Source organism: Terrapene carolina, unplaced genomic scaffold, assembly GCF_002925995.2.
Source record: "Terrapene carolina triunguis isolate 2854851 unplaced genomic scaffold, T_m_triunguis-2.0 Scaffold103, whole genome shotgun sequence".
Classification (NCBI taxonomy): Eukaryota; Metazoa; Chordata; order Testudines; family Emydidae; genus Terrapene; species Terrapene triunguis.
In genome coordinates, this window is record NW_020664454.1 from 3,373,916 (window position 1) to 3,389,870 (window position 15,955).

Sequence of the window (15,955 nt, forward strand, 5' to 3'; positions counted from 1 at the left end):
ACCACCTCTGTGAGCGGCAGAAGCTGTGTCGGCAGGAGAAGTTCTCCTGCGACATAGCGCCGTCCACACTGGCACTTACATCGGTATAATTTACATTGTTCAGGGGAGTGGCTTATTCACACCCCTGAGTGACATAACTTAATACTGACATAACCTATAGTGTAGACAAGCCTCAGGGAAGGAACTGTACCTTGAAGTCACAATTCCTCCCCTCATCTCCACTTGCTCCAGAAGGGAATAATTTACTGTAGCCCTGGAAAAGCTTTGCCAGTTGGTAAGGTAGGAGCCAGTGGAGCAATGGCAGCCCTGGGGCTGTACACTGCAAGGGAGCCAGAACTGTGTTTCTAGTAGCCCTAATGCAACTGTGAAGTGAGGCTGCATTAGGGCTAGTGTCAATCTAGCCCAAAATTAACTAATGATATTCTTTCTGAGAGAGAGAGTGCTGCATGCTCTGCAGCTGTCCCCTAGTACATGTATATACATTTAATGTTTAGCATACGTGGCATGGTCTCCATTGGTTTCTTCCTGAGGAGATGGCTGGCTGCATTCACAAATCACCCGAGAATCCCGGCTATCAGTGGTGCCAGCTAAAACACAAAAGCAGAATATAACACTGTAGTGCTTTTTAAAATTGCACTTAAATTTACATTACATCCAATAGAACTCAAAATTTTTAGCTGTGAATGCTCAATATAAAATAACTTTAGTTAATCCAAACCAGTTTTTCCCTCAAACAAGTCAAAGGCACTTGAGATCATGAGGACTATGGCTGTCTAGGTCAAGCTTCATATTTCAAACACCAGCTGATTTTGCTGCAGCCATGTCTAAAGAAGTGCAGCGAGACTGTTTTAAAATGGCAAAGGGCATTAATTTCCCTCTTGGCAAGTATTTTAGGAATTTAAGCGCATGTGAAAACAGGATTGTAATGTGAGCTATTTTACAACCTTAATGACAGTGAGCCTTATCGCATGGCCACTATATACACTTTTTCAATTCTGAAGGTGCAAAAGCCTTGACTGAATAAACAGACCATAAAACAGAAGGAAATAAGCAGGAAACCTCAATCCTTCATTCATAATGTTTACTTGCTAGTTTGTATTTAAAGCTCTCTCCTTTTCCCACATAACACAATTCTTTCTTGGGCTATGGCTACACTAGAGAGCTTACAGCAGTGCAGCTGTAAACTCTAGTGTAGCCGCTCTAAGCAGAAGGGAGAGAGCTCTTCCACTGACTTAATTAATCCACCCCCAATGAGTGGCTCCCCACCAACATAGCACTGTTCTTTAAAGGAAAAAAAAAAAACCCTGTTAACAGCTTCTGCCCTCAGATACTACTCAGCACGAGCATTGATGGGCAAACTGGGAAAGTTAGCAAGAGTTACAGCGTAGTGTCTCTTATATCAAAAGAATTACTGAGATATTCAATTTTATAATAACATGGTATATATTACAAGTCACCATTATAAAACCTGACTGAGAATGAATACAGACCGTGGTCATTTAGCTGCAAGGCCTATGATTCAAGACTCTTTCCAGCAACTGTGTTAGCTTAGGAGAAGCCTTTTCTCCTATGATGTTTGTAGCTCCCTTTGTCTTGGAATTCCCATCAGGCCAGAGGCTCAGTGGCATATTTTTTCCTGCTGTACTTTTCTAAATCAATTTTCTCCTAATTACTTTGCCAAAGACTACACAACGAGCCCCTGTCACCTTGACTGCCCCAGTTTGACCTGAGTCCAGCAGCTCTCTTTGGGCAAATGATCTAACAAAGTAAGTTTGAACTTGACAAGATCCCTATGGGTCTGTCTGCTCTGATTTTCAGTGGGTTTTTCACTTTTTCTTCACTATTTATTAGTCTTTCACCGGATTTGAAACAAGAACAAAATGCATCTTGAAAAATGGAATCAAACACTGTTTAGTTTCACTGTAGCTCCTCTCATTACTTCTGTATCTTCTGCTGAAATGCTATTTTGTAACCTCCTACAGAAATAATCCCTCACTGATTCACCATTGATATTCCTACTCCCCGGAAGCTGAAGTACAATATGGCCGAGTCAATTTTCCCTGTATCCCTCACTCTGAAAGAAAAACCACAAAAAAGTGCTAAATGAGGACACTGGCCCTTTAAGATCAATACCAGTAAGTCCTGCACTTAGAATCAAATTCTAATGTCAGGTACATGTTGATGTGTCTCACTGATTTCAATGTGAGCTCCAGGCAGGTACCTGAGTGCAGAATTTCTAACTATTCAGGCTGGCTTCTAACTAGCAATGGACCAGAACTCGAAATTGAATCCTGATTCTGAACTAGAACTCCCAATCCAGCCCCCTAGTATCCTGGAACTTTAGGAAAGTTTGATTCAAGAGCTGACCTTTACGGCTTAGGCTATCCCTGAAACTGGCCTGAGCCGGAACTTCTAATCCAACAAATATCCCCAAACTCAGGAAAAGTTTGAAACCAAACCTCACTCCCTGGGTCCATCTCTGTCTCTAATGACTGATTCAAATGAAATAATGTTGATGATTACAGTAAAAATCCTCACAAACTCTCAACTGTCCCACATACTATGACTAGCCACAATCACTATTATTTGATGAAATGAAGATGACTCTTCTATTTATTCCCCACCCCTACTCAAGAGATGCTGGACTTTTCCCAATAGGTGAAAGAACGGGGTATTATTTGACACATTCTCTGTCACAAGACCATGGCATTTAATCAGATTCTCATTTTTCCCTAATAAGCCAAGCATAGAAATATAGAAGTGCACATACAAATATTTTGAACTAGAGCTTGGCATAACCCAGGGGCTTCATTCTATTGGTACTGGTGATTTATTCTTTGAGCAGTTCTTCCCTCTTGTGGCCACAAATGGCTGTATTTGAATAGAAAACTTGTCCGAAATTTTAAAAAATCATTACAGACATACCTGCCATGCCCCAAATGTGGGACCAGCATGTGACAAAAACCCAAACTGAGGAACATAACAAATTATTCAAGCAGAAAATGTAAATAGCTGTGGGATATAGCCCTTTGGTATGCACAGTTTTCTGTGACCTCAGTTTCTGAAGAAATGATTATTACCGATGTACATCATTTTCAACTACAACAGTGAGAGGTCACTGAATTTGGGTGGAATGTATGCAACTTTGGGATGAAAATTAGAGCCATTTGAGAGGTTTTATTACAGATAATAAAGGTCAAATTCTGTTGTCCTTCCAGGCACAAAATTCCTGTTGATTTTAGAGGGCCATGATATAGTTTTTAAGGGAGTTACAAATGCACAGAATTTACCAACCAAAGTGAAAACAAATTAGTTGAAAGCTTTTGTTGTATTTTACATACCAATGAGCAGGACATATCATACATTTTACCATATAAAACAGCTCCCTGAGATCTGATATGCTTCATGCATAATATCACTCACCTCGCACTTACTTACCAGATGCTTCCTTGGGTGTTTCAGCCAGAAGTGGCAGGGGTGGTGGAATGTAGTGAATCCCTGGCAGAAAGCCCGGAGGTATAAACTGAGGAAGCGTAGGGTAGTAACCTTGTTGGAAATCTCCACCTGCATCTTGCATCTGCATGAACACATAAAATAAAGCTCCGTCAGTCCAGATATTGTCTTAACCATCCTATCAAACCACCATCCTCACTTCCACACTAAATGCAGTGAAATCAGTGGCATTACGTATGATGTGTTAAAATGAAAGGCCATAATTTACTTCACTGGTCAGTATTTTTCTGTTAATTTTTCTATTGTTAAAACCCTGCTACAGGGGAACTCACAAAATTCTTACTCGGGCAAAACTTCATTGAAGGCAGCCTACCTGTCTAATATAAATTTTACACCAGCAATGGAATATGAATGTCTGAGTAAAGATTTAATGATTTGGCCCAAACACACCTGCAGCATAGAACACCACAAATGCAGGAAGTGCTTGTTATTAATGAGACACTGAATTAAAATCCATATTTCCAGGCATTACTAACCTTGGCTCCACCAGTGCTGCCAGATTCACGAGCATTTGCAATTTAGGTAAAGTCCCAAAACTGCGCTGTGGATTAAAAGTGGGTCCTTCACATAAGCAGTGATGAATCACTTTTTCATGAGGCTTCGTATGACTCACTTGATATTATGGATCCATAACTAAAAAACAGCAGCTGTTGGTGACTTATTTCCTGGTTTGTATTAGGGATTCTTAATGCCAAATGAGTCGTATGAAACTTTATGAAAAGTCAGTCATTACTGTGTACATGCAGGAGCCACTTTTAATCCGCAGCTCAGTTGTTTCCTGTTTTGTTTTGTTTTGAAGTCCTCATAAAAGTGAGCATCTGTTAGCAATGGCTGGAGACTGACACAATAACACACGGAAGTAGGTATTTATATGCATGCATAATTGGATTCAAGAGAGAGACAAGGTGGGTCCAATATCTTTTACTGGACCAATGTCTGTTCATGGAAGAGACTGAGGCCTGGTCTAAACTAGAAAATTAGGTCAATTTCACTATGTCGGGCAGGGGATGTGACAGTAAGACAGCATAAGGTGAATGGAAAAAATTCTTCTATCAACCTAGCTACCACCTCTCAGGGAGATGGATTACCTACACTGAAGGGAGAACCCCTCTCTTTGGCATAGATACTGATTCTCAAGCAGCAGTTTTCAGGGGTGCCACCAAGGACTGCGCTTCAGCTGCCTAGAGCTGAAACTACAGCCCCACCGCCCAGGGCTTCAGCTTCAGCCCCAGGCAGCAGGGCTCGGGCTTGGGGAGGGAATACCACAGCCACCCCTTGACTCATCAGAGGGCATCTAGCTTGTCTGGGTTGGGGGTGGGGCGCAACCAAAAACTGCAACATCACTGCAGAAGAGAGATCTCCCCCTGCCATCAGAAGGGTTTGCCTAACAGCCAGAGACTCCAAGAACAGGCAGCAGCTAGCCAAGGACACAAACCATTTCTCTTCCCTGTTACATCAGCACTTCAGGGAGCAGGGCCAAATGGAAGGCAGAAATCTGGGGGTGCCCCTCTACACATCGCCTCTGGTTGGGCGTCTGCAGGTTTGTCTATACAAGCTTAAAAGTCTCTGGGTAAAAAAAGGTTGTGAACCACTGGCGTAGGCAGTGTCTACACTGAAGCGCTACAGCAGCGCAGCTGTGCTGTTGTAGCATTTTAAGTGTAGACAAGCCCAGAGACAAGGCTTTGAGCTACAGGATATGTCTACACTGGAAATTTCAAAGCGCTGTCGTGGGAATGCTCCCGCGGCAGCGCTTTGAAGTGCAAGTGTGGTCGTGGGCAAGCACTGGGAGAGAGCTCTCCCAGCGCTCCTGGTAATCCACCTCCATGAGGGGGTTAGCTCCGAGCGCTGGGAGCACGGCTCCCAGCACTCAGAGCCTGTCTACACTAGCGCTTTAAACCACTCAGACTTGCTGCGCTCAGGGGGGTGATTTTTCACCCCCCTGAGCCAGCAAGTTAGAGCACTATAAAATGTAAATAGACAAGCCCACAACAAGCTCTTCAGGGCTGGGAAAGGTAATCAGAGTGTCAAAGCTAAATACAAGGTGGAACAGATTGTTAAGCATAGGTGTTAACACATATTGCAAGGGACCATTCAAAATGAAGTAGGCCATTAACACCTCCGCAGTAATATGACAAAGAAGGGTTAGTAGGTTACAGATTGTTATAATGAGACATAAAACCAGTATCCCTATTGAGTCCATGATTCTTAGGCCTTGTCTGTACTACCACTTATGTCGGCAAAATTTATGTCGCTTGGGGATGTGAATATTCCACCCCCTGAGCGACATAATTATGTGGTAGTGTGCATTGCGCTATGTCGGCAGGAGATCTTTTCCTACTATCATAGCTACCGTCGCTCATTGGGGGTAGTTTAATTATGCCGATGGGAGAGCTCTCGGCTGTTGGCATAGAGCGGCTACATGAGATCTTACAGTGGCACCACCTGCATTGGTATAGCTGTGCTGCTGTAAGCTCTGTAGTGTAGACATGGCTTAAGTGTCTAGCAAAGTTATGAATTTAAGCTCCCAGGCTCATCTTTTGAAGGTACTATGTAGTTTCCTTTGAGGACAAGGACTGAAGGTATGTCTATGTTGCAATTAAACACCTGTGACTGGCTCAAGTCAGCTGACTCAGGTTCATGGGGCTCGGGCTCAGGTTATGGGGCTGTTTAATTGCTGTGTAGACATTCAGGTTGCAACCTGGGCTCTCTGGGACTCCCCAGATTCCTTTCCCCACTGACCCATTCCTCACTAACTTCCCCCTCCAGATGACCTCTGACTAGGCTGTTCAAAAATGTTCTGTTGAAACTGTTTTTGATGGAAAATTTAATTTTCAGTTGAACACAATTTTTCAGGTAAAGTGTCTACTTTCTGCAAAAAATTTCAATTTTTGTTGAGAAACCAAATGCCCCGAACCAGAAATATTTTAATTACATATGCTGCTGTAACACTTCAGAAGCAAATGTGCTACAATTCCCATGTCCCCATTCTCTAAGGGCTGGGCTCCTTGGGACTACACCTCCCATGATGCACCGAGGTAGTGCATCCCCCTACAGGGGAGACCCTGGTCATTGTGAGAGAGGTTGTCCAACCAGGAAGCCTAGCCTATAGATGAGAATGGGATTATGAAATACAAATCCCATGAGACACCGCAACAGCATTTCTGAATCAAAGTATTTCAGTTTTTGATTGAAATTTGTTTTTGAATTTTTGCCAAAAAATCAAAGTTGTCTGTTATGAAATTAGACAAAAGCTAATTTCTTCCCATTTTTGTTGAAATTTTCTGCTGATTTTTTTTTTAACCTGGCCTCTACTCCCACCTTCCAGAGCAGCAGAGAGAAGAGCAGAAGGCTCACTATTTAGCATCACGTTTCCCTCTACTGTGCCATAACTGCCTGGCAGAGTTTTCACACACACTGTTGCTCTCAAAGCAACCCCTCAGTCTCACACAGAAGCAAGATTCATAGGCTCTGCTGGGAATCAAGTTAAACCCTCTTTGAAGGATTTGGTGGCAGAATAAAAGAAAAATGAAGGGGAGCCAGAGAGATTTCCTCCCTCTCCAAAAGAAAGAGAAAAAAGATACACACACAAAAACAGAAAAATATGAAAGTACAGGCTTTTTATCATATACTGGTATTTGTGAAAAGCTATTGATAATAATAGTGATCGCCTTTGTAAAGCACTTTGAGCTCTACTAATGAAAAGCACTATAGGTATAAATATATTATTGGTATTATTCTTACCTGTGTGATTAACAATACATAACTATATTGATGGGTGGGAAAATCCATATATTTTTCACCATTTATGCTGTAGAATTTTTTTTTATTTTTTATTTTTGTTTATATATTTTTTTTGTAATTCTCTCACTTTGGAGAACCTAAATCGATTAGTCCATTTCACTTTTCATGTTTCTTGTCAGTGCCACTTTCTGATTCCCACACTCTAGCACACTGCTTCATATTTGGCTTGCAAACATGAAGGGGGACCGAGTTTATTTAAATCCAAACACAAAACTGCTTTAACTGATTTTTTTTTTAAATTTGCCAAGCCCATTTCTGATCATTGTTAAAATATTTTTATTTAAAAAAACAACAACCACCAAAAAGGCTCCTTGGCAGTGTCTCAGTTGGCAGGTTTTTGCTACGATGACCTGAGATACTATACATACGGCGATAGTCAGGAACATTTAAATATGGATCTAGAATTTTAGGGTCAGATTCATCCCTGTCTGATGCAGTGGCAGAAGAGAAGTTATTCTTGCTGCTCCTATTTTGCTGATGCTAGAGGCTGACACAGGCTAGGGCAACTATAGAGGTCCCCTAAATTGCTCCTGCCTGTCATAGCCCCAGGGGGCTTGCAGCAGATGGGAATCACAGTCATAGGCACCGACTTCATGGGTGCTCCGGGGCTGGAGCACCCACCGGCAGCCCCACAGATCAGTGCCTCCTCCTCCCTCCCCGTGCCTCCCGCCTGCCGGCAGCCTCACCAATCAGCTCCTTCCCCCTCCCACCCACCGCTGATCAGCTGTTCAGCAGTGTGCAGGAGGCACTGGGGGGAGGGAGAGGACCAAGGACAGGAAGAGGTGGGGGAGGAGGCGGGGCAGGGGCAGGATGGAGGCGGGGAAGGGGTGGAGTGGGAGGGTGGGGCCTGGGGCACAGCAGGGGTCAAGCACACACACCCTCACCCCGGGAACTGAGGAAGTCGGCGCCTATAATCACAGTGTAGTAGTACTGCCTTCTCCCACGCCGGATCTGCCCCCTCCCCATTCTGGCCAGCTCCTGATCTGCCCCACTCTGGATCTTTCCTGTGCCAAAACTTCCACCGTGCAGCCTGTTGTCCTGGGGGACGAGCCCTGTTATACTAAGAGGATTTCACTGGGGAACCCAGGAGACATTTTGTGATAGCTATGCTGACACAAACTGGTCACATTTTAGTGGTTAATTTTCCCTCCGAATCCTTATCCTTCAAGGCCTCTGCACACAGAAATGCCACTGAAGTCAACAAGAGCTGTGAGCACAGGGGGCTTGCAGATTCTGGCCCACAACTTTGAACCCTTTTGATTTTTCTAGGTTCCTGTCAGACCTCTAACATTATTATTTGTTCCTGGTTTGATCAGCTTATGTATCAAGATTCCACTGAAGTAATTAGTGTCCAGGCTAACTTTTCATGGCTACTCTAATGGCAAGATTGCATCCTACAATACAAAGAGCAATGTATTCAGCAGCAATTAAAAGAAACCACTACTTACTGACAGAGGAGCAGCACTCCCTGGTCCATGGTTGCTAGGGACATGTCTGAACCCTCTTTGAAGGGGGATCCCTGGAGACACTGGTGCTCCCCTGCAGCTTGGCTGATTGATGGCAAAGCCCATGGGGAATGGGTGGTATGAGTACATACCAGAGTACCCAGGATACAGTTTTGGAGGTTCTCTCTCCAGGTATTCTGGGCTGACAACACATTCTTGAGGCAAAGCAGGACGGGCTATGAAACAAGCAGCGAGGAAAAATAAAAACAAACAAGCAAAAATATCACTGCAAACAGTTTGAAGGTAAACAGAAATAGAGAGTCATAGTGCCAAATTCTGTCCTCAGGCAGTGTAACTGAAGGCAGAATCTGGCCCTTTGGTTTTACCTTCTCTTCTTATTCAATTTCTTTTTTTTTTATTATTATTATTAGAAAATTTAGGATTGGGGAGGAAAGAAGGGAGCTCAACAGTGTTGGAAGACAGGTTAATACAGCTTTGGGAGAGCAAAGTCTGCCTTGTGCATCCTAAACCAAGTTGTCAGCAAACTACTGATTGTAGAATCTCTAATACTTCTGCTGCCATAACAGGTATGACAAACAGCTTGATTTCTGGTTTCCTGTGGCAACAGTTAGAAAATAATCACCTTTTACACTCGTAAATCAAGTAAAATTTAATACTGAAATCAATGAGGGGGAATAAAGAGCTCTATACCCTGTGATAGCTGTAATTTCTATAGAGTTGTTTGCAGTGTTGTAGCCGTGTTGGTCCCAGGATATGAGAAAGACAAGGTAGGTGAGGTAATATCTTTTTATTGGACCAACTTCTGTTGGTGGAAGGGACAAGTTTTTGAGCTTCACAGAGCTCTTCCTGGATCTCAGGTCACCTGCAGAGCCATGAAGCTTGAAGTTCCACCAACAGAAGGCAGTCCAATAAAAGATATTGACCTCACCCACCTGGTCTCTCTCATTTCTACAGAGTTAATTTTCAAAGAACCAATGTATTTTGCTATTAAAAAAAATCTTGTTCACAAAGTGATCTTCCAAAGTAGTGGAATCCCCATCATCTATGACTAGACTATATCTGTGTCTCAAGGCCTCATCCATTCAAATCCCTCCTTAAAGCCCACTTTTCTTGTGAGGCCCATAAGCATAAAAATTAAATAGTCATTGGTAGATGAGGGAGGGCTGGAACTATCTAAAGCGATTCCTTCCTCCCCATCTCCCAGAGCATCTGGTCTTTCTTGTCTTGTCTTCCAGATTGTTAGCTCGCCGGGGGCCCAGTCTAATGACTACTGTGGTCAGTGGGAGTCTTAATAAATAATAATGATGGATTAGACAAGGCACACCCTACAGACTCTACTGTGTAGAGAACAATGTCAGAAGTGATGGACTAAATGACCATAGGAATTTTCTATTCTTAAATACAAAATAAACTTTTACACCAACTGATTCCAGCCAAATCTAGTCTGAGCTACATAAATCTAGATCAGGAGCTTTCTTTCTCTTTTTTTTTTTTTTAATGTTGCCACCATAAAAAACCTGCTCTAGGCAACTCCAGCAGGAACTCCCCCATTTCTCTGTCCTTGCTGTTTTTCTGTGGGGTTTTTGCTTTTGCTTTTGCTGGAGGGCCTGTCTGTAAATGTAAAAATAACAACACCGCTCAGAAGAAAGTGCTCAAGGGGCTGTACTGAATAATTGGGGTCCTGTCACAGACTCATTTCCCTCTTAAACAAGGACTAGTAGCATGAATCCATCTTTGCAACAAGGAAACAAGCCGAGGAGCTGCCTAGGGTGGCTCCTACGGCTACAAAGTCCATGAGCGCCGCTTGGAAACTTTGCAAAACCAACAATAAGTGCAGCACTGCATACAAAACACACGCTCCTGAAAACATGTCCCCAGAACGGGGAAGTAGAGTGAGAGCAGCTTCACCAGCCCTGGGGAACAGGTCACCTGGGACCTAAATATTTCTGAGGCACTAGACAGGCATGGAAGATGGATGGACAGACACTGACTCAACAATACCCACTGATAGATGGACAGACACTGAATGATGGACACAGACAGACAGACAGATGGACACAGAGGTAGAAGTTCATCATCTTGAGTGGAGGCCTATGGAACAGACACCCCAATGCTGAGCTGGTCCCTACCGAAGTCCCCGAAGAGAGGGGAGCTGGGAGCAGGTACTGCCCTGCGGGTCCTGGTTCTACTGCTGCTGCTGGCTGTTGGGGCGGTCTTAGCTCCTTCACACCCGGCCACGTGGCTGCTGTGTTCAGAGGCGTTTGGGCCAACTGCAGGAACCTTCCGACCTTTACCATGAACTGGGGTGCAGGCCGCAGGCGGAGACGTCTCCCTGGGTGGGGCATCCGGGTCCTGCCCCTGCATCGCCTTCTGAGCCGCCATGATCTTCTGGCGCTCTGTAATGAGCGCGCATTTGTCGCAGGGGCAGAGCTTCCAGCGGCAGTGGCCCGTATGGCCCTTCACTGGCACCACAAAGCCATGGTTCCGGCAGCGGGAGCACTTGGGGGTGCGCAGAGCTGTCTTCTCTGCCATCACTGCCGCCTCGGCCTCCATGGCACCCCCAGCCAGGCAGGCACCTAAAGCACCATGTGCAGCCAGAACTTGAAGAAGCTCAGCTCAGGGGCAGGGCGGGGCAGAGCCTTGGTGTGCCCACAACCACTAGCTACAATGTCGCAACTGAGCCTGCTGGGCTTTCTGCAAGGGGAGAGGATGAATTCCACTCCCAGTAAGAGGTAGTGTGCATAGATATCAGTGCTGTTGGGACTGCAGAAAGTGGAGGAAGAGCAATCCTCCAAGGATCTGAGCAAGAACAGTTCTGCACTTTCCAGCAGCTGGCATCTCCAGCACTCTGGGGCCCAGATCTACTCTGAGATAGAGCCCTCCACTCCACCAGGGCTAAGTGGGCAGATCTCCTGCTGGGGATAGAAATAAGCACTCTGCTGGGGTTGTGAGTGCAGCATGTTGACTTTCGTCCCTTTTCCATGCACTTGCAGGTCCAAGACGTGACAATGAATCAGTGTGGCTTTGAAAAGAAGACATACAGGGCCAAGTTTGCAAAAACATGGCCTCTGATTCTGCACAAGCAACCATTTGTGGGCACATCCCTTGCATTTGCATGTGCAGATTGGAGAGTAACACACCTGATTTACACATGCAAAAGCAGTGGTTGCAAAAGGGTATTTTTGGCCATAGAAACAGAATCTACTTGGGGCCAATTTTGGTAGGACATATTCCTGGAGGTTTCATCACATGACATAATCTTTAATTAAAAATGAATCTTTAATTCCTGGATACTCCAGGACAGTCCTGGAGGGTTGGTAACCCTGGGTCCTTTTTGCTTTTCATTTAAAAGGCAATCTCCCCTTTTTATACCCACAGTTACCATCATATTTTGCATGCACCTTATTACACTGGAATCATTATTTCCGTTCCTTTTTTTCAAACTCAAATGTATTTTTCTTGAACAGGAGGGAGAGTCTCACTCCTTCAGTAAAAAAAATACTGATTTACCATTCTGTTTTTTACAATGTTCATCTAATCCAGTGTATCACGACGAGGGCAGAAAGCATGTCTAATTCCTCCAACCATCTATCTCCCTTTGCCACATCTTTATTACCTGGAAACAAACATGGGTTTAAAATTAAAAATGTAATAATGCTCTAGTTTCAATATTGCTTGTAAAACTACCCAGGTTGTTACTGTTCCACTGGGTTAGCACTTACAAAACTATAACTAGTATACAGTAGCCCATTTTCAGGGCAAAGCTGAACCCCAGGCAATGGAAGGAAGAATACAGCAAATCTTTTTCAGCTGAGAAGAGTTAACCTTGTGACCTTGTGGCGAGTCAGTGGCCTCTACGTTTTCTTCATTAAAAGAAAAAACTGTTGAAAGCAAAGCAACAGTTAACCATAAAATAGTCCTTCATTTACTCATCAGCTTCAAGAGCATTAAGTCACAAGGTGACGTATGTATTCTTGCTGCTTTGTGAGAGTTTTAATAAGCAACAGAATATGTTTCAAAGTGACAGAGATCCTACCTTGCAGGGCTTGCATGCACCTCCCACCCCCTCTGGGTGGAAATTGTAACAAAAGCTGTTGAGTTTGAAACTAGTCTCCTGTCAGACACTTAAGATGACATTTTCAAAAGCTCCTTGTGCCTTTCAAGTGTGAGTCCCACTGAGTTCCACTGGGGCTTCCGACTTATCTTAGGGAAAATTTTCAAGAGTGCTCAAATGACTTAGATGCCTAGGTCCCACTGAAATCTGAGAGTTAGGTGCCTAACTTCCTTAGGCACTTTTGAAAATCCCACTAGACACCTATTGAAACCTTTAGGTGCCCAACTAGCTTTGGAAATCTGGCCTCAAAGGGTATGTCTACACTGCAATAAAACATAGGTTTGTCAGGCATCCGTTTTTTGACCGGAACACCCAGTCAAAAAGGGACCATGGCAGCTCTGGTCAGCACTGCTGACCGGGCCGTTAAAAGTTCAGTTGGCTGCCTGCCCGCCTCCACGCGACTCCCGGGAAGCTGCTGGCATCTCCCTCTGGCTCCTAGGTAGAGGAGAGGCTACGGGGGCGCCACATGCTGTCCCCGCCCCGAGCTCCACCTGTGCAGCTCCTATTGACCAAGAACTGCGGCCACTGGAAGCTGCGGGGGCACCACTTGCAGGCAGGGGTAGCACGCAGAGCTGCCTGGCCGTGCCTCCACCTAGGAGCCAGAGGGAGATGTCAAGGCTTCCGGGAGCCACTTGAGGAGAGCACCACCTGGAGCCTGCACCCTGAGCCCCCTCCTGCACCCAAACTCCCTCCCAGAGTGCACACACCCTCCCGCACCCCAACCCCCTCCTGCAGCCTGGAGCCCCCTGAACCCCTCATTTCTGGCCCCACCCCGGAGTCCGCACCCCGAGCCCAGAGCCCATACCCTCTCCCACACTCCAACCCTGTGCCCCAGCCTAGATTCCCCTCCCACCCTCCAAATCCCTCAGCCCCAACCCCCAGCCCAGAGCCCCTTCCTGCACTGCAAGCCCCTCATCTCCAGCCCCACCCCAGAGCCCACACCCCACCGCCAGAGGCCTCAACCCCTCTCAGACCCCAACCTCTTGCCCCAGTTGTGAAAATGAGTGCGTGAGCAAGGATGAGGGAGAGCGAGTGACACAGGGAGGGGGGATGGAGTGAGTAGGGAGCGGTGGCCTCGGATAAGGGGCGGGACAAGGGTGTTTGGTTTTCTGCAAATAGAAAGTTGGCAACCCTAATAAAATACCCGCGTCTAGCCCACCTCAGTTGACTCAGACTCACAGGGCTCAGGCTTCGGAGTTATAAAATTGCAGTGTAGACATTTGGGCTTGGGCTGGAGCTCAGGGTCTGGGACCTCATGAGAGGGGAAGGTCTCAGAACCAGGCTCCAGCCCAAGCCCAAACATCTACACTGCAATTGTACAGCCCTGCAACCCAAGCTCCACAAGCCTGTGTTAGCTGATACAGGCCAGCCATAGTGTTTTATTGCAGTGTAGAAATACCCAAAGTCACTAAGGCAGGGGTGGGCAAACTACGGCCCGTGGGCCGGATCTGGCCCCTCGGGGCTTTGGATCTGACCCGCGGGATTGCCCCCCCGTGGCGCTGCAGGCCCTGCACCGCTCTACAGAAGCGGCCGGCACCACTTCCCTGTGGCCCCCAGGTGTTGCCCATGCCTCCAGGCACCGCCTCCCGCAGCTCCCATTGGCTGGGAATGGGGAACGCTGGCCAATGGGATCTTCGGGGGAGGTACCTGGAGGCGTGGCAAGGGCAGCGCATGCAGAACCCTCCACCCCCTGCTCCCCCAGGGGCCGCAGCACTTCCTCGAGTGGCACAGCGTGGGGCCAGGGTAGGCATGCAGGGAGCCTGCTCTGGCCCTAGTGCATGCTGTTGCCACCCCGGAGCCGCTTCAGGTAAGCAGCATCAGGCTGGAGCCCGAACCCCTCCTGCACCCTGCCCCCCAACTCCCTGCCCTGAGCCCCCTACCTGCACCTCACACCCCTCCTGCACCCCAACTCCCTGTCCTGAGCCCCCTTGTGCACCCCGCACCCCTTCTGCACCCCAACCCCCTGCCCTGAGCTCCCTGCTGCACCCTGTGACCCCAACCCCCTGTCCTGAACCCCCTGCCACACCACAAAACCCCTCCTGCACCCCAACCCCTGCCCTGAGCCCTCTCCCGCAGTCCACACCCCTGCCCTGAGCCCCCTCCTGCACTCAGCACACCTGCTGCACCCCAACCCCCTTCCCTGAGCCCCCTCATACACCCGCACCCCTCCTCTGCCCCAATCCCTTGCCCTGAGCCCCTTCCTGCACAACGCACCCCCTCCCACATCCCGCACTCCCTCACGCACCCCAACCCCCTGCCCCGGCCCTGCATACAATTTCCCCACCCAGATGTGGCCCGCGGCCCAAAAAGTTTGCCCACCCCTGCACTAAGGGTATGACTACGCTGCACCCATAAGCCCTGGATTAGTAGAACTTGCGTTAGCAGACCCTGGGTTTGTTAACCTAGGGCTTGAGTATCTACACTCATTTGTAATCCCAGGTTAGGGATTGTTGAACCCTAGAACCCAACCTGGGGCCTGCATTATGAGGGCTCGAGTCCAATCACCTATATCCCAGACTTCCTAGCACCTTCCCAAAATGTGGCTATTCTAGCCCTTTGTTCATGGTGCTGTGTGGGAAAATTTAACAGTTCCCAAAGTTAACTCTCTAGAGGGCAAAGAAAGTTGGACTGTGAGATGCTTTTGGTGGACTCCTAGAGCACAGTTTCAATGGGGCTGCAACTACACTGCAAAGCAACAGGGCTTGAACCCTGGGTCCTAGCTTGACTCAGGCTCAGACCCTCCACCTCTGTGGGGTCCTGTGACCCAAGTCTTTGGTTAGCACGATTTGTGTTTAGACCGAAGAAGAGTTAGGCTTGAGCCTGAGTTCAAACCCTGGGCTAACATAGCAGTGTAGACATAGCCTTAGACATTTTTGAAATTTTTACCCTTAGGTCCCAGTTCAGGAGAGAACTGAAGCACGTGGTTAACTTGACTTCAATAGGACTTAAGCACATGCACACGTGATGTCCTGAAGTACTGCTTTGCTGAACCAGCGCCTTAGAAAGATGGAGGATATTTCTTTAATTATTCTTAACATTAATTCTACTTTATAGCAATTTT

At 46.6% G+C, this 15,955-nt stretch overlaps 1 protein-coding gene across 1 annotated transcript; it reads right to left on the minus strand.

The window, feature by feature from the left end:
- Positions 1-483: 483 nt before the first annotated feature.
- On the minus strand, positions 484-11,333 carry LOC113406526 (doublesex- and mab-3-related transcription factor B1-like). The gene is made up of 4 exons (XM_026651789.1): positions 10,910-11,333; positions 8,763-8,995; positions 3,439-3,577; positions 484-587 (listed from the first exon to the last, which is right to left on the minus strand). The coding sequence occupies exons 1-4, from the start codon at positions 11,331-11,333 to the stop codon at positions 484-486; spliced, it is 900 nt and encodes a 299-aa protein (XP_026507574.1).
- Between the last annotated feature and the right edge of the window lie 4,622 nt (positions 11,334-15,955).